The sequence below is a fragment of the Haliaeetus leucocephalus genome, unplaced genomic scaffold (assembly GCF_000737465.1).
Source record: "Haliaeetus leucocephalus isolate CR32 unplaced genomic scaffold, Haliaeetus_leucocephalus-4.0 Scaffold191, whole genome shotgun sequence".
In the NCBI taxonomy this organism is placed as follows: domain Eukaryota; kingdom Metazoa; phylum Chordata; class Aves; order Accipitriformes; family Accipitridae; genus Haliaeetus; species Haliaeetus leucocephalus.
The window spans coordinates 22,280-41,145 of NW_010972627.1; the positions used below are offsets into that span (position 1 = coordinate 22,280).

Sequence of the window (18,866 nt, forward strand, 5' to 3'; positions counted from 1 at the left end):
CCGCCGCCGCCCCGCCAGCCCGCCCGGGACCCGCCGCCGCCGCCGCAGAGTAAGTCCTTCGTGCCGCCCGGCCGTGCTGCGGACCTCGGGCCTTTCCCCTTCCTTCCCCGTAGGGCCGGCGTCTCTCCCGCTTCTCCCTCCCGGCTCACTTGTTGCAAGGCTAGCGAGCGCCAAGGCTCCCCGTTGGGTCCGGGAGAGGGGAGGAAGGAATAAGTGGAAGGTGCTAAAGGATGGATTCGCGGACAAAGCGACAGATTTCAGCCCCCACCTTGTCACTGCCGGAATAGAGAATAAATCGGGCTGCTGCGAGAAGGACAGCAGCTCCAGACACATCCCGGGGCGAGAATATGTCTGGCAATTGCATTGACAGCTGCGTCCGATTTCTGTCGCTCATCCCCCAAATTTCAGGGCACGAACACAGGCTGCGAGCAGTGATTCCTGTTGCTGTCCCCCCGACCCCCCCCAACCCCTTCCCCAAAAGCTGGACGTAGGTCTTGGGCACCGAAGCATCCTAAACCCAGATCAGGCCCTGGGATCCAGGTTCAGCGTGGCACTTCCCACTCCCTCCTCTTTGTTCGGAAGGAAGTGGTTTTCTGCCAAATCACAGGAAAATAATTGGGTTATGATTCACTCAGCCCGATGGCACTGGAAAAACACCATTTCAGTGCCTGGATCCTGGATGGTCCCAGGCAGCCCCTGTGCCCTGCACCCTGCCAGGGTCGCTGCACTGAGCTGGCACATTTCTGCATTGCCATGCTCACCATTTTGCGACTATTTTTTTTCCTAGTCAGGCAAGTCCCACTGCCCCTAGGACCTGCCTTTTCCCAGAGCACTGAAGTGCCTGTCAAAATTCCCTCCCATCCTTGGGCAGCCGCCCCACATCCACTGCAGGCACAAAGTGAAGGGTTCAACCTCAGGGTTAGGATCCTCAGTGTGTTTAAAGTAGGATTTCTTCTTGAGGCTGCTGCAAAGTAAGGAAGAGCCTTTCTGTGACTGGAACATATGGCTGATCTAGAAGCCATGGTCCCTCGCCATCATACCCAAGTTCAAAGCAGAAAACCTGAAGAAACAGTCATTCTCCAAGGCATTCAACCGCCTGCCCCTGCCAAGGGACTTTGAGGCTTGCCAGTTCCGATAGAGGCGATTGAACGGGAGCAGAGAGCTTTGGAAAACTCAAGTTTGGGTTTGCTTCAGTCACCCTCTCTGTAAAAAGAGGCCTGGAAAGCCAAAGAGTCTGAAAGTGCTGGCAGAGGCAAGCGCTCCAGGAACTCTGGGTCTGGCTCCCAGGGATTTTGTGTATCTTCTCAGTCACTGTTAGCTCTAGCAGTGAACTTTGCAAATTCTGGGCCTGAATGCAGGATTTCGATTTGGGAATAGTAATATGAAAACAAAATCCTAGATGGCAGCAGCTGGTTTCTCTTTCAGCAGCAGCAGTTTAAAATTATACTGCCCAGATTTGAGTGAGAAGAAAAAGGAGCCTATTACACTGCATTTTCTCTGTTCTTTCCCAATAACAATATCTATGTGTAATTTTCTCTTCTCTTTCGCTATTTGAAAAATTCTAACAACAGGAGGCACTGGTTTACAGACCGTTTTCAGTTGTGCTTCAGTAATTTAGGGAAACCAAATTCTCATTTTAAAATGACCGAGGCACTGAGTAACCCTATCTACGCAGTTCCCCAGCCAGGTGGTAACATGGTTTAATGCTGGTTTAAAGCATCTCGCACCAGGTGACATGCCTGGGGATCCTCTGCCTGGTCTGCCACTGCCATTCCTCTAGGTCCCTTGGGTCCCCCATCACCCCCAGCCCCATGGGGGTGCCTGGCACTGCTAAAGCACGTGGATCAAGTCCCCCAGGGAGGCTCTGCTCCTGCCTTGACTTCTTTGCTGGAGACATAGGTTTTGTTTCCCCTCAGCTTTTGACCCCATTAGGAGCAGAGCTTGGCCACCATCAGGGTGGTGTTGGACCACAGGGGTGTCCCGTAGGGGTCCCCAGACAGGAGCATGGATTTGAGCAGCACAGTAAAATTTCAAGGTGGGGCTGTTGGTGGCCCAGCTCATCTGTGGACTGTGATTTCCCAGGCAGAGCCAAGTGGGAGCCCCCAGCTTCATGGTGTCTCCATTCAGTACCCAATCCAGCTAAAGAGAATTGATAGGAAAAAACCCACCTCCTAGGAGGGCTTCCCAACTTGCAAAGATTGGGACTGGCACCTCTGTAGACTCTTTGCTTTGATTTATTAGCAGCTTATTTAGGTGTCACTGCATAGTCTGAGGTACACTAAACTCAGACTGGCTGCACTGCTTTGCCACTTCAAAAGATGGTTTGACCAGGTGCAATTTTCTCAGGTGGGCAGAGGTGACCCCACTTCCATGGGAAGCAGGTGGGGGGAGAAAAGGCTGATGCAATTGCAGAGAACAAACTTTGCTAAATAACTCTGGATTTCTGAGAGGCTGTGGGAGTGGGGGGGATTTCCACTAAAACGAGATAAATCCCTGTGACCTAGGATGTCAGCAGGCTGGAGAGGACTGAAAATCCAAACAAATGCTTGTTAATACTGGCAGCAGCTCAGGAAAAAGCAGTCAAGAAAAAGAACAGCAAAAAAATTCAGAATAAGGGTAATCAATAAATCTCTTCCCCTGAGCGCTGTCTGGCACACTATGAGCTGCCCCTTACAAATGAGCTTACTCCTAAGTGTGCAGTTGGAAAGCCATTTCCTTCAAGGAGAAAAAGGAGAAAACAGGAAGCCACCATGCCCAGAGTCCGAGTTGTGTCCTGTGTCGTGGCTCTGCTCCAGGCGTTTCCCTTGCCTTTGCTGCCCACCCTGGAAAAGCTCCAGCCTGGGCGTACACGCCGTGATCGGCACCATGCGGAGAGTTCGCTGGGTCCCTCTCTGGCGTGCCGGCAGCCAACAGCACCGCTGTCCTAGTGGTACAGGGCCTTGTGTAGGGTAGCAGAGGATGCTATGCGAGCTGTGCTGCTCTTCTGGTTGGAAACCATAAGCTGAATATACTACGTCAAAAATAATTGGAGCTAAAGACTCCCCTGGCTCAAACTATAGTGCCACAAAATAATAATGAGGATGGTGATGATGATGATAACAGTAAATTAACAGTAAATTAGTAATAATAGGGACTTGGGATCTATGTCAAGTCTTGACCTTAAATCGTTACATTTCCCAAGATTTGAATTTTAGCTCTGTGCCTGGGAAATTATTCAGCATTTCCCAAAGCGTTAACTGCTAAAATAATTAGAAGCCTGCTGGAGTTTTAACAAGCTTTGATTTGTGAGCAGAACACAGGCATACAGGAGCAGCCCATGGCCATCCGAGCCAGAGTCGAGCTCCTGGCATGTCCTGTCTGCCACAGCGGGCAGGAGCGGGTGCTGGGGAAGGCACAAGGAGCAGTGCTGGCACAGCATCTCCCGCCCGTGGCCTCCAGCCATAACCAGTGCCATCTCTTTTTAGCTGAGTGTTTCTTGTAGAAAGTGGGGGGGGGTTCTATAAGAAAGTTTCTTATAAGAATTTTCTTATAGGCGTTTGTTACAGTAAGTGGTTGGTCATCTAATGATAAGAGATGGAGGAGGAGGTTTTGGTACTACTTGTCATAAGTGTCCGAGGCTGCATTTCAAGGTAGAACTGGGAGCTGGAGTTTAATGGTATTTGCTGCTGCAGATACAAACATATGCAAACCAGCAGTGGCAAACTGATGAATGCTGGGCGAACGTTCAAGCTGGCCAAATGTGAGTGAGCATGGTAGCTATTGCACTGACAGCCTTACTCAGATGTTTAACTCCTTCACTGTTTATTAGCTCAAGATGAAAAAGCACACCCTAACATGCCAATATTGCCAACAGTTCACATGCTGCTGATGTGCAGCCCCTGGGCAAAAATGCTGGAGCTGATATTATCTTTCTTCTAATTCGGCTCTGGGACTTCTTTAGGCAGGTCAGGGCATAGGGACGCGCTGCAGACGATGGCTCGGTGCGCTCTGCAGAGGGACCACTGCAGGGGCTCACGCAGGCTGCAGCCCCCGGCAGCACATGCCCAGCTACCTGCTTCGCTCCTGGGCACCGCCAGCCCCTGCGCTTGGCCCTTTCAGAGCATTACCAGGACAAAGTTCTGCCAGATGTTAAAAACTAGGCTTTTAACCAGCTTAGTCTTTCCCTTACAGACTCTTCTATGTGTAGTGTCATTTCAATGGTTTTCAAAGATACATGACATTCATCTTAGTGTTGAAGAAGAAGCAAAACCATTTTGAAATCCACCTTTCTGGCTGTCATTCATCAAAACAAAAGACTCTGAATGTCATCTTTAGCTATAAGAAAGGGAGAGGTACTTTCTTTGTTTAGAAACCAAAAAAAAAGGAACAATAAATGCTTTGTTTGGAATAATACGAGAGAGAAGAAGGACTCGGCTGAGTCTGTGCTTGAATAAACAGGAAGGAAGGGATTTGGCAGAATGACTCTAAACACAGCATTGTATTGGGAAATGCAGGCTAGGAAAATAGCCCTACAAAAATTAGGAAAGTCCCAAAGCTTCTAGAGAATGCCTGTTACCATGATTTGATTTTTTTTTTTTTTTTGGTAATGGAAAAGTAACAAAAAGGAGCTCATTTCCACCGTTTTTAGGATTCTAGTGGGGCATCCTGACTAGAGTAGCCAGAGTGAACCGCGGGGGGTTCTCCTCCCTCCCTGCCCAGTAAATGTGCTAGGGGAAGAAGTGGGTGAAGAAGTAGCTTGAGCCATGACTCACTGCCGCTGGGCAGCTCTGGTGCTCCAGCCCCCTTCGCTCGCCCATGCAACCGACCCCACAGCCCTGGGGGACAAGGGCTCTGCTCAGCAGGCACCCAATGCAGCCACCCAGCGCAGTGACCCAACGCCTCTGGCAGCCACCACCATCCCACTCAGCCATAGAAGCACCTTAGGTTTACCTTTGTGCTTTGTCCCAGGTCACAGACCACCAGTGTGGCTGAGAGCCAGCCAGACTGTGCACACACACCCCCCTTTCTCTCCTTCCCAAATGAGTTTTCATCTTTATTGTGTTTTAGAAGCAATAGAATTACTAATCCTGAACATGACCTGGCAGCCGAAGCACGGAGAAGGAAAGCTTTCAGCCGTGTCAGGCTGTAACTGCTCCACCTGGCTGCTACCACTAACCTGATGCGTCAGAACTCTCCAAGCTGCCGGGAGCCAGCAGGAGCAATCACAATTAAAACGAAAACCACAGTCTTCCAACCAGTTTGCCCGGAAATAAGTATCACAGTTTGTATCAGCATGATGCGTATCAGCAGTATAAATTTAACGAGGGTATTTGAAGATCACACCATTGTGGCCTTATAACTGAAGCCAAATTCTTCCTTTATTTAAAGCCTAATTCCTCTGCCCTTACGCAGTACAAGTAAGCCAAAACTTGCCCAACTTCTTTATACAGAAGTGCTCTGGTCTCCCAGAAAGTCACTTAAAAAAACGGTGTTGTTAGAACAAAGATTGGAAACTACGAGTCACTTTATTTACAATAATTACACAGTTATAATCATTTATATAAATGAATAGAATTATGCAAATAAATCTATAGCAATATATTAAATGATACATGTACATAAATAATTCTAAATATAAATTCTAAAAAGACGTTGTTACAATAACAGATTTCTATCGTTAATTATTTGTAGCGCAGGAGTGTTGGTGGTAGAGCAGGACTCTGGCAAGATAATGTCTGTTTAAACAAGGCTAAACCACCCTGATCCTCACGCCTCGTTCCTGTTTCCCCCTCAGCCAGGCGAGGACTGCTCTGGACATGCAGCAGCCCTGGTCACTAGCACCAGTTTAATTTAGCAGCCCTGGGAAAAGTCCAATCTGGTTAGTGCCTGCTCTCAGAACCTTACCCCCTCCACCCCCCCCATTTCACTAGCATTTCTTTCTGCACAAGCCACGGCCCACATTTCAACATGAACAGATGGGACAACAATTCCTCCCAGGTATTTGAAAACACCCAAGTCACACTGAAGTTGCAACAAGCTGCGCTGAAGTTGCCTTGTCTTGGGATGCCGTAGTCACCCTGGGACCCTTTTGAAAATGAGATTACGTAGACTTTGAGTGGGTTTGAAGGGTCTGAATGCATCCCTGAGTTTGCATCTGCCACCGTAGGGATGGAGGCAGCATGTAGAGCATTGAAGCCATGCTTCTGACTGGGATTTTGGGGCCTAAAATGATAAGCCTCATGATGCTCATATCAGGAGATACTGCTGTGCTTCCCACATTCCCATCCTTTCAACCATGTTTTTCACATCCCTAATGTTTTTGAACTCTCAGCCACCTTCTTTTGGAGCTCTCCTCAATAAAGCTAGGGATTTTATTACTGACTTAAATGGGGACACAGTTAAACCAGCAGGACTTTTGCTCAGCAAAGGCTGATGCATACCTGGCTTGGTAGGCTCATCTCATTTTCATGCTGTAATTGCAGACTCATTGTGCAATAAGCTAAATGGGTGCTTCCACAAACAGATCTGCAGCCAAATGAGCAGAGATCAGCAAAATCAGGCCCCGAGGAAGGTGGGAATTGATCCTGATGCCATATAAAAGTATGGGAGTTTGCTTTGAATAGCCACAGGACGCTTGTCCCACATCATTCGTGTGCAGCATCCATGCTCACGTCCGTACTCCCACAGCATCCCGTGGGAGACCCCCGCTCTCCTGTATCCAGACAAGCTCAAGGTCTCCAATCAGGCCATCTGAATCACCCTTAAAATCACTCATCAATTTTCTCTAAGTTATTTATTAGACCAGAGAGCTGCTTCCGTCCTCTCAGTTACCTGAGGTGACGTTGCTCAGGAGCAATCCTGCAGAGCTGTCCTTATACCAGACTTGTGTAGCGCTCCCCACACAGGGACAACTCATTCCAGCATTTGGTTTTTTTAGTGGGAATACACCTTGCCACATTGTGCCGTGGTAGTTTTTATGCAAACTGTTATAATCTGACCAGTTCTTTCTGAAATTTACAGGCTAGAAGGAAAATGATGAAATTGTTACCTTTTTTCCAAAGTGGTCCTATTGGAATACGCAATGGATCAGAGGGTTGCATTGGTGCAAACAGGCAGCTTGAAAACCCTTCGACATCAGTAGCTGAGCAAGGCCCTGCCTGTCCTGAACCTTCTGGAGACGAGATCTGGTCCAGGGACCAGGAGAAGATGAGTGAAAGGCCAGAGGCAGCCTGCAGACCCTCACGTGCATCTTCCATCACGAGCAATGGGAGCTGCACCTCTGCTGGGGACAGCCCTGAAAAGGGGAAGAAAGGAATAAAGGGAATCTTTACAAATGCACTTAAGAAAATGAAAAAGATCAAGCCACCCAGTGGTAAGTGCTCCTCCATCCTCCTTGCACCACCTCATAGGCCATAGTTTCCTCTAGAGGGGCTGCACGAGGTGGAGAATTGTCCCCTTGAGAAACAAGGGCACCCACAGACTGAAGTGACTTGGCCAAGGAGCCTGAGGAAACATGGGTTGAGGGAGACATGACCTCAAGTCCTAGTCCTTTGGTACCAAGGGCACACTCCTCAAGAAACTGCCAGTTTGCAGGTTTTCTGTCCAAAACGAAACTTATTTCTACCTCTCATGGGGGCACAGAGATCTGTGGGTAGGTGAGAAACCAAAGCTTACCTCTCTGCTCTGTTCTTCCATGAAACTACCACCCTGTGAAATCTCCTCTTCCCCCAGGGACAGCAGTAAGCAGCACGTGTAGGTCTTTCCCGGGGCTGATATATAAACATACAGCTCCTCCAGTCATGGGCACTGTCCCTGCAGGGTGCTTAGAGAGGTAGAAAAATATCTGCTCAGTGAAACCCAGAACTGGAGATGGAAGTGTCCTTTGGCACTTCCAAGGCTCACTTGCCACCTCAGGTGACACATCTTGTTACCTGATTCATAAACTTAGCAAGCTGTACCTTAAAATAAGTTCATTATTTAGTCCTACCTTCTTTACTGGGGCCTCTTCCAAAGTCTCACTGTTTTAGTACAAATTATTTCATTCCCAGGCAAGCCTTTACCTGGCTAGTTGGCATCTCTTTCTCCATGTGCCAAATGTTTTCCCTGACTGGTGGTTTTCCTTCTCGGCCTTGAATTTGCTCAGCTAAATGAACTGAGTCTGCTGAAAACAGGCCCTTTGTGCCTTTGTTCTGACTGCCACATTTCCCCATTCCCAATGTCTTGTTTTGAAATAAAGCAACCAGAATTGCAGAAAATATTCCAGATGAGATACCATTGATGCCTGGTACATTATGTTACTATTCTCCTATCTTAGCTGGACAGTCCTCACTGGATACATCCTGGGGTCATATCTGACATTTTCACCATCATCTCACAGTAATGATTTACTAATTCTCCAGGCATCTCTCTTCTTCCTCCATCTCAGGCTGATTCACATCCAGCTTGCAGCAGAAAATCCTATTTGTTACTAAGTAACCTTTGTTCTATTGAATTTGTATCTTATACTTTGTGCTATTGAATTTCAGCCCATTTACTATTCAAGTTATCCCGTTGTTCCTGTATCACACACCAAGCCCTCAGTTTCGATAACGTCTCTGAACTTTGTGTAATCAGCAGATGCCAATAGGGCACTCCCGGCTTTCGTGCCACAGTCTCCAAGGAGAATATGAAGTAAGATGAGTTTCATGAATAATGTAAGCTTTCTCCACCCAGGGTTCTCCATACAAACCTTACACACCTAACAAAACTTATTCTGAGGTATAACTTCTCCAGTTTAACTAATAATTTCCCAGATTGCACCATATCGAGTAGTTCAGATAAAATAGTTCAATTGTATTTATCTTGTCTGCTAAATAAGTCCTCCAAAAATATTTCGCAGGTCAGATTGTGCCAACCTATTTCTGGAACACCCATGTGGTATTTCCTCTAGCACATCTTATTTAGCTACATCTTTCCATCTACACTTTTTCTAAAGCCGTGCTTCTGACTTGAGGTCATATTAATGTGAAGGGGGATAATAAATACATAAATACATAAATAGATAGATAGATAAATAAAACTCCAGAAATCTAAATTTAGGGGAAAAAATACAGGTAGCTCATGAATAGCTGTCCATATGTAACACATTGGTGATGGGTATTTAGATTTCCATTTCCCCACTTAGAGGCAAGCTAGAAATAACCTGATATTTAAATAAACAGAAGAATTTTCTATATGGCAAAGGAGCCTAAGACCTAACACTATAGAATTATAAACATTTTTTTTAAAAAGTATTCCAGACCCGTCATTTTTTAAAAAAACAGAAATTCAGATCTTCACTACTGGGTAAAGAAAGGCTGTTCTTTTTTCACCAGTCAAACAAGTCATGGAACTCCTTGAAGAGCAAAAGCTTTGTGATGCTGCTCAGCATCTGATTGTCCTGGAGAAAAGCCTGTCTAGCAAAAGTGAGGAGGGACTGAACAACAGCCAGCAAGACGTTGAGTCCGTCTACGAAGTTCTGAAGCACAAAGTCTTCAGCATCTTGAAAGACTCCATACTGCTAGCAAAAACAAACCCAGAACTGCTGCAGCAGGCTGTAGAGGTACTGAAAGAGCAGGAGAAAGAAGATCAGAACTACACGTCAGAGAATCCACCTGACCAAAACATGCAATTTAGACCTAGAAAATGGAAAGACCTTTGGATGGCTACAGTAAAGGAGTCAGTAGAGACTCGAATGAAGGACACAAGCCATACTTCTAGAACTGAGAACCTCTCCACAGTTGGCCAGAACCTCCTGCACATGGGAAAGACAATGAAAGAAGATTTGACAGTAATTGTAAAGTACATTAAACAGCTTTATCCCCCTGAGTTTAATGTGTTCAGCACATATGCAGAACTCTACCACAATTATTTTGCATCCCAGGCAAAGAAAAATGCTGAGTCTCATCTGGAAGACAAGGATATTTACCTTCTCCTCTCATGGGTGCACAACATATATCCAAAGTAAGTGAGACTTTTACACATGTTTACCCCTGGTGATCAGCACAGGTTCACTGACTGCAAAACCAGGCATTTGCTTGATTTGTGGATCAGTATCACTGTGATGCAGTCTGGCACCTGGCTAGGTTTTGGTGTCACTGGCATCGTGCTGATGGCCAGGACAGTTGGAAGGGACACACTCAAGGATGCTAGTCTGTAAACCATGGGCTAACCCCACCATTCAGGCTTCTGGGCAACAGATATACACACAGATGTTTAGGGCTCCACTTCTGGCATAAATTGGACAGGTTCATTGCCCTGATCTCTATTCCAGTTGCAGACCTGAACTAATTCTTGGAAAATTTGGGAATTTCAGCCCTCTGGACCAGACAGCAGCCAATAAATAGAACAACCTGAGATACAATTATCCTGGGCATGGAGGGTGTTGCTTAGGTGTTACCCACAGCCTATGCTCTCCTCCCAGTTAGGCAACCAAAGGGTGCATCCCTGTGAGAGGACATCATCAGCCAAGGGTCACCCTTCATCCTCACAAGCCCAGTATGTTATAGAACTGAAAATACTCCTTGTTGTGGCTTATAGTACTGGATGGAGAATTGAGAGCTCTCATTTCTTAGGTGAAAACCAGTAAATACACCAGCAGTGTTTCTTCTGTTGTTCTAAAGCCATTCAACCTTCACCTCCACTTTTTCCTTCTCATGTTTCACTGGCGGAGCATAATGAGTCAGTGTTGATGCTGGAAGTTCTCCAGCGCCAGCGCTGTGCTCTAGGTCAGGATATTCAGGCCTGAACCAGCGTGTGTTTGGAAATCAGTAGCTGTGAGGAGCACGGCTCAGCCACAGCAGCGCAGCCTGGTACTGGGGACGGTGTTGGCCACGGCAGCGGCTGCTTTGCAGTGTGTTCCCAGAGGCCACGTCCAGGTGTCTGCTGAGGGACCACCGTCTCCATAGCTGGCAGTGAAGGGAGCAACGAGGAGGGGGAGGGTTGCACAACAGCCTGGCCCCAGCTTCCAGTGTCATATCAGAAACAGCCCATGTGTGGGAAGCACGGCGGTGTACCCATGTGGAGCTGGGTGATGTGCAAACATGGGGCTCAGGCAATGTTCGGGGTTATTCTCTGGAGCTCCAGAAGGAGAGGCTGCTTCCAAATCAGCCCCCCCAAACCAAGTGCTGGCCTGAGCCACCCACAGCTGGCAGGTCCCTTCCCTCAAAGCTGCTCAGGAGCACCTGGCTCAGCCAGCATGCAGTGGGGACGTGACAGCAGGATATGAAACCACCCACCCCATTCCCAATTAGCCACAAAATGCCAGCTTTTCATCTGACCACCTCTATAGATGGAGAGAGGTCGTGTCCTGGGGCTAGATGCTTCAGGTCCCCCATCCCCACCAGAGCTCAGTGGCCGGTGCTCAGGAGCTCGGCAGAACATGACTGCATTCCCCAGCGTTGCTTGGGCTCCCACCCTTACAGGTCTCACCCCTGGCACAGATTCAACTCCTCCAAGTCCTGCCTGGACTAAGGACAATGTACATTTCCATCTGTTTTTTCACTGATGGCCTCAAAAAGCGTCAGTGATTTTCATCAACAGCTGTCTTGCATTACACTGCCCTTGGAAAATGTGATTGTTTGGCTTTTTCATTCCAGAGATATGAGAAAAGATCGTGTTTTAGCCGAGGAGTTGGAAAAAGTTAAGCTTGGAAGCCTTTTGCCATCAAGTCTGAGCAAAGAGCTTGAAAAGAAATACCTTGACAGTGAAGAGGTGAGAATCTGTTCAGTCCCCCCTCTTCCCTTTACTACTCCCATATGACCCCTCGGAGGAGCTCTGACTTGTCCTGCACACGTAACTTCTCACCTGTGAGCCACACACCCTTCCAGAGACAAGCAAAAGCAAGAATGCTATTGTTTCTTTTGGGGGGACAGGTCGGCTTGCTGCTAGATGGGACTTGCAGAGCGAACTTGATAGCCCTGTGAGCCATCAGAAAAGAACTGCTCTGTTCTCGCAAACCTTGTGGTAGGAAGGTGGGGAAAAATCCAACAACAAATCTTTATGGGTAATTTTCCGGTTATCTGTTAAATCCCCAGAGGGATTTATGCTCCCTCTCGCAGATGATGGATTCAGAATTACTTCTGGTCTCTGCAGCAGTGCCAGACCTTGGGTGAGCGCAAAGTATACAGGTCTGGTCTCTGTTTCTTTGATGGAGAATTGCCTGTTCTGCAGAACATAACAGTTGCTCTGGTTTTTGGATCACACTTGCCTTAATGGAAACAAGAAGCAACTTTTACAGTACTCCCAGATCTTAGGGCTTTTGGCATTTGGGGCTGGAATTCCTGGAAAATGAGAAGACAAGTTCCAGATTTAGCTGTAGCCTGTGATGATTTGCATATGGGAAGCGGTGGGTGTGAGGGCTGCAAGGCGCATGAACAAGGCACCTGGAGATCAGAAATATATGCCAGCCACAGTACAGACCATTTCCAAAGCCTTGCTGCACAGCGTGCACACAAGAGGGGTTGGGGCAGAGAAAACCTGAGAACATTTTGTTTCACTTCCCAATGTTCGTAAGATGTCAGAAGGGCTCATGAAAAGTGATTGCAAAACCAGGCCCAGAGGGTAGCACTGAGTGTGACACACAGGCAATGCGTGGCTGGGGGAATTTGGGCTCCGGCACGCGTAGCTGCCTGTAACCTTCTTATCCACCGCTCCCCTCCCCTGCCCTCCAGACCACCACTGACATGGTGAGGTGGCGGGCAGGGACGTGGATCTTGGTCTTCATTCCTACCCTGAAATATTCAACTCGCTATTGCATAGGTGGATATTGTGAGGGGGTTGTCCTTGCTGCCGTGAAGTGGTGGGAAAGGCATCTCGTGACAAAGAGCCTTAATTTCTCAGCCAGGGCCAAGGAAAAAGTCTGCTGAGCCAGACAAATGGTGGGTGGGCGAGTAAAACCTGCATACGGCAGGAGCCACTACATCCACTTTGTGGTAAATGCTGTTGTTCTTCCTTCCCTAAAGGCTACTATCAAAAATTCACTGAGCAAATGTTTAGATAAAGAAATTCAAAGATGGAAAGAAGACAAAGAACCGGAGAAACTAAATGGACATTTTCAGAGTGAACTACTAGCAATATTTGTTATCCAGGTAATACAGATATATATGAAAAATAAACAATTGCATCCTGCACATATTTAGGCTTTGAGAGCAACTATGGCCAATGCAGGAAAGCAAAACGCCAAGTCGCTTGTGTAGGGCAGTAGTAGAGGTAGGTGGTACAGGGGAGCGCATACCTATGGTCTGGCACGGTCCTGGTCTACCACGTGCTGGAAACAAACTCCTCTATAAGCAAAACAAGCAGGAAAGCTGCCTTGTTTTCTCCCTGTGCAGTCTCTTCTGCACCCCCAGCCGACACCAAGCCACTAGGTGCTGGGTAATGTAACAGCAGAGAGACCAGAGACAGGTTTAGCCGAGCGAGGAAGCCGCACGGTGCTGTTGCCTTGCTTGCTCCCAGGGAGACTGTCACGGGCAGAGCACTCCAAGTGCTCACACCCTTTCCCCACGCTCAACGCTCTCCCTCCTCTGACTGTAGAGGATTAGTAGAGTTTATTATTAAAAAATAAACCTTGCATATATTGAGATTGTTGTCCTTAAATTGTTTTTTTTTTAAAGCAATCATATGACATTCAGCAGAAAAAGCAAAAAAAACCCCAGGTGTCATTTTCCCCATTTTCTCAGCTATTTTATAGCCTTTCTTTAATGCTTCTTTCTTCTTTACTTCTGTCCCCATTTGAAGATGGGGTTCAAAATTGGCTTGAACCCACCAAACAAGTATAGCTGCTCTGCACGGTCCCTGGCTCGGTCGCAGCGGGGGAGGCAGGAGAGCTGGGTGCAGTTACCGCAGTTAAGGATCTGTAGCCTTTCTAACCAGCAAACCTGGCCTTTTTGGAGCAGGCGACATTTAAAGTTGATCTTGTTTGTTTGTTAGAGTATCTACAGTGGCCAGAAGCGAGCCAAGGACATCAGCGCGGCAGTGGGCGAGGAGCTGTCGGATCGCCTGTCGAAGGAGCTGCCTGCCTTCCTGAAAAGGTGCGGTAGGGCAGCGTCGGGCAGCGGGGCTGGCAGGGCCACCCAGGGCACGCACTCATCCGCCTCTCCTCTTCCCATCTCCCCTCCAGCTACAAGGATGCTTTTGAAGACTTTAAGGAGAAAAGCAAGAAGCACAGATACTACAAGGCTATACTGATTGCAAATATTAACAATTGCTGGAATTTTAGGTAAGGGTCCAAAAGAAAAGGCTTTGCTCCTTCCTCTGCAGGCAAAGGACAATAGTGTGGCAGAGGGGAGGTACTCCGGAGTGGGCAGAGGAAGGTTTGGAGACCTCTGAATTTCTCTCCCTCTCTTTTGAGGACAGATTATTCTGACCTTGCTGATATTTCCCTGCAGAGACTACGCAGAGAAAAACATGGCAGAAGCGGACTACAATAAAGCCAGTATCCTCAGCACTCTGGGCGACATTGAAAACAGCGGCTTTGATGTGCTGCTTCAACAGCTGTTTGCCCAGCTGAAGGTACCCTACCCATGACCCACACCCTCCTGCCCTATGGCTCAGCCTGTGCCAGTGCTGGGCATGTTCTCCTGCCGTGCTATCGGCTGCCCAAATCTCTGATTGAAATGCAGCAAAGTTCAGAAGGGCATCGCTGCCAGAAAACTCAGGCTCACCTCTCCTTGAGCTGCTCCTCGAGCCTGCAGGCAAAATGGGCGCAGCTACATAGGCGTTACTGCGCAGATGAACGTAGAATGTGCTGATCACATCTAAGATAACTGCTGCAGGAGGGAGAGTCTCAACCTGCAAGAGTTTACGCTCCAAACTGTAGGAAGCAATCACAAATGACATGAACTGCGATTACGCAGCTTTTGGCTTCTTCATAAAGGTGGCCTGAAAGGCACTTTTGGTTTCTTTCTTTTTTTTTTCTTTTTTTTTTTAATATATAACACAAGCCTTTTAAGTTAAGGAAGTGTGGTGGAGGAGAAGGCGTAGGAGTCAGGAACGTTCAGCCACAATCTCTCCTGCTTTCTCTGTAGGGCCTTTTGGAAGGCATGACAGAGCAGGGGTGCTTTTTTTATTTTCATATTTATTTACTGTGGCCAAGAAAACTTGTGATTGAAGATGTCTCATAAGGATTCATGTTTTTCCCTGATGGTTCCATAATTCTCTAATCAGACAAGATGGTATGGACAAAACATTAACAATGTGGAAATAAAAAAAGCATCTCCAATATGAGCCTCTCAAGCCCTCAGTTGTCTTCATCATGAGAAACCCAGTACAGCCCCCTCCTCCCCTGTCTCTGTAAGTCATCGTCACATGTCCCTGCACAGGACTGCACACCACACTGTCGCTATGTAGGATACTGTACATATAGAAATGCTAAATATACATGTGCATAGAATTCGTTTTGAGGGAACTAAGCAGATTTCCCTTTTTTCAGCCAATTTATAAGAAGTTTACAGAAAATAAGTGGGACTCCAGCAATGAAATTATGAATGAGATCATTAAAACCACCAGCAAACACATTTCAGACTTCCGGACCCTAAAGGACCCTTTCTACCATGTAAGTCCAAGAGAAATATTGGAGGGATTATGGGATGCCAAGGCTGCATTTTCAGCACTGATCCTCTGCGACTCGAGTTGCCTTGACCCGTATTAAGCTGGTGAGCTGGCCTGGCATCGGAGAGCCCTTTCAGGCAGGATTTCCATCAGCATGCAGTTTACTTAGATTAGCCAAATAAATCTCACTCTTCTCCAACAGAAGCAAACTCCTGTAGCTCTGCTGCAGTGTTTGCAGAGAAAACCAGCCCTTCTGTAGAGAAAATGCTTTAGGGACTACCAAAAATACGGCTTTATTTATGTATGGGTTTGGTTTAGCAAACCTGAAGCACAGATGCAATTGCATGGTTCTGACTCATGGCTCCTTTGATTGCCCTAAGGACTGGAGGAGATGGATGCAGCTGGGACAAATCCCAGATAACTGAGCCACAACCACATTTTCAGTAGTGCTGGAGTATATATCAGACATCATTATATAAAAAAATCTTTGATTTCCTGCCTTTGTCTTTTTAGTAGATGAAACAAAATTATGATGTTTTGTGTATTAGAGAAAGGAACAGGAGGAGCAGCATGAATTCCTGTTTCTCTGGAGTACTGTTACTTCTCTAACACGCAGAGATCTTTTCTATGCTTTAAACTCTTCCCAGAAGGAAACAACACTTGGAAATTCCCACACTTCATTAGTCTGAGTACAAAGAAATTCCTGGCATCTAGGATGTCCCGTAACCAGTTGTGGGGAGGTTGGCAGCTAGCGCCATTCCCGATGTGTGATCGGCAGCAGGCATTTGGTGGGGCACATCTTAGAGCACCCAAGATGTTTTTGTTCTCCATCCACACACATGGCTTGTTTTGTCCCCAAGCAAAAGACAGATGGATGACCCCCCCTCTCCTTCCCAACAGGCTATCATGGAGAAGATCCATGCCCGTTTGGTTAAAGAGTACATCGTGAGGCTGCTGAAGAGGAAAGTCAGCCTGAAAACTCCAGCACAACAGCAAAACCTGGCCCAACACATCTCCAAGAACGCTGCTGACCTGGAAGCCTTCTGCACCAGCAATGTACGTGAGTGCTCGCTGCGTCCGCAAGAGCATGGGGCATGGGCACACTGGAAAACAGGAAAATAAATTTTATGGGGCCTCTTGTTAAACTTTCCAATTCAGCTTAATTTCCTGGAAGGCAGGACCTTAGACAGAAAGAGGTCTCCAAGTGCCTGTGGGCAGGAAGGTTCCCCTGCCACCAGCCTGCCCTCCCCCGGATGGAGAGAGATTATTTCATCCTCTGTCCCATGGACAGCAGTTGCCTTTTGAAGATTTAGCTAAACACTGCACTGCTCTGGTTTCAGTACAGCTTGTGTGGAGTCTAGGTTTTGACTTTTCCCTCTCGCACTTGATTTCCCTCACTCTGCTGCTTTTAGGTCAGGCAGGGGCTGGCATGGGCAGTGCTGGGTCCCTGGGACACAAGAGTTTCCTCCACAAAAGGCATGGCTGAAAGACCCCTCTCTGTCCTCTGAGAACACCTTCCTCCTTTCACGCCTCTAAATTTGCCTGCAAAAAAGCTAAGCCAAGCCCTGTCCTCCACCATCCCATGTACATCTGACTGGAGAAGGAACAAGCCTGAGCATCACTCGGCGTGGGCAGGAGGTCAGCCAGCTGGTGCCTTGGGACATCCAATGACCAGAAAACAGGTCCAGTTGGGGCTTTTACCTGAGTGGGCAGGGAGAGGATTTTGGCAATGCCTGGAGATGCTAAAGGCAGGGTTGTGTGCAGAGCTGGGGCAGAGCAGCACGTGGCAGTGCGTTACCTTGCCCATCAGACCTCACACACACACCGGGCAGCATAGAAACCCAACGAAAGGAAAACGTGATTGAGGGAGGAGCAGAGAGAGTTTGTTGAAGTGGATGCGGAAACCTCAGTCTTGTGGCAAACCCTACACCACTTGCGTAAGAGGATTAAAAACCACCACAAAACTAATCCAATTTCTCCAAGGCTGGTCCAGGCTAGAAATGTCACTGAAAACAGTGAGGCACCTCAGATCGCTGCCATGTCCTTCTCCATCACCAGGAAACAGCCTCAGGAGCTGGCTTGGCAGCACCCCTGGTGAAACACAACTCCTGGGCTGGGTGGAGGTTTGCACCTCCACAATGCCCTGCTGACCGCTTTCTCTTCTGGCAGGGCTCTCAAGCAACGTGGCTGAATTCAGCGCTCCCCAAACTGGCTGAAATAATCCGACTTCAGGATTTAGGTGCTATTAAAATTGAAGTTGCAACACTCGCCACGACATACCCAGATATCCGGTAAGAGGCGCTGAAACAGATTTGCAAATACAAATGGAATTTTAGCTGAGCCAGGAAACAGTCAGATATGAGTATAGGTGAGGTTCATATAGCCTGAGTCTATAAAAACAGGTGGGGGCTGCCCACCAGGCTGTGGCAATCCCAGTGCCATTGGACAACAAAATAAGATATTAAAAAAAGCCTATTTATATATTCCAAATTCTGGTCTGGTTTTCTCCTTTTTCTTGGAGATTCCCTACCCTACCCCAAGCCTCCTGGGATGGTGCTGGGTCCCATGTAGGATGGCCAGATGCCGACCTGGCATCTGCCAGGGACCTCAGTGCCATGGCGGGGTGGGGGCCGTATCCTGGCGCAAGGGACCAGGCACGCGGTAATCTGCAGGAGGAGATAACACCTGCCCATTTTTCTTCCACAGCAAAAGGCACCTGGAAGCATTCCTGTACATCAAAGCCAATTTGTCACGCAGTGAACTCAAAAGCATCCTGGGCTACTTGGCAGACAGCACAGCATCCACGCCACCCGGGGCCCCACTCTTCTCCAACATAAATGTGTCCTAGGCCAAGCCACCCCTTGGCATCCACCTTGTGCCAGACTGTGGGCTAAGCCCAGGATGGAGACCATCCTCTGGAGTGATGCACAGTGCACGCTACCACCTTTTCCTACGGAAAACACTTTGTCCTAACCTGGTGCTCAGCATCTTTACAGGAATCACTGTCCTCCATGCACAGCTGGGAAAAGGGGGCACCCGTGGGTGGAGCAGTGCTTGCAAGGAGCAGGGCTGCTCCTCACAGCAGTCACAGACTCCTTCCAAGGTCTCCTAGGTGCCACCACATTCTCTGCCTGGACACTGCCCTGGTGCACTGACCTCCATCTACCTCACAGGGTGCCACGAAGGCCACGTCACTGACTCCCCAGCTAGCTCAGACTGAGCACGTACCTCCTATGTAGCTTTTTGTCTTCTAAGGAAACAGAGGGAAACAAAAAACGAAGCCAAAATTTAGAGATGTTGGAGAAGTCCCATGTGAGCGT

At 47.9% G+C, this 18,866-nt stretch overlaps 1 protein-coding gene across 1 annotated transcript; it reads left to right on the plus strand.

Annotated features, from left to right (window-relative positions):
- Window positions 1–7,011: 7,011 nt before the first annotated feature.
- On the plus strand, window positions 7,012–18,394 carry TNFAIP2 (tumor necrosis factor, alpha-induced protein 2). Its single transcript, XM_010565394.1, has 11 exons — window positions 7,012–7,351; window positions 9,333–9,960; window positions 11,595–11,709; window positions 12,960–13,085; window positions 13,927–14,027; window positions 14,117–14,215; window positions 14,385–14,508; window positions 15,428–15,550; window positions 16,447–16,602; window positions 17,716–17,837; window positions 18,253–18,394. The coding sequence occupies exons 1-11, from the start codon at window positions 7,012–7,014 to the stop codon at window positions 18,392–18,394; spliced, it is 2,076 nt and encodes a 691-aa protein (XP_010563696.1).
- Window positions 18,395–18,866: the final 472 nt, after the last annotated feature.

What these genes read in the sequence shown, in the direction of transcription:
- TNFAIP2 (XM_010565394.1), top strand. Translation starts at nt 7,012, where the DNA reads ATGATGAAATTGTTACCTTTTTTCCAAAGTGGTCCTATTGGAATACGC. An exon ending in AAAGATCAAGCCACCCAGTG is followed by an intron (nt 7,352 to 9,332) that starts GTAAGTGCTCCT and finishes TTTTTTCACCAG; the next exon opens with TCAAACAAGTCATGGAACTC. An exon ending in AAGCCTTCTGCACCAGCAAT is followed by an intron (nt 16,603 to 17,715) that starts GTACGTGAGTGC and finishes CTCTTCTGGCAG; the next exon opens with GGCTCTCAAGCAACGTGGCT.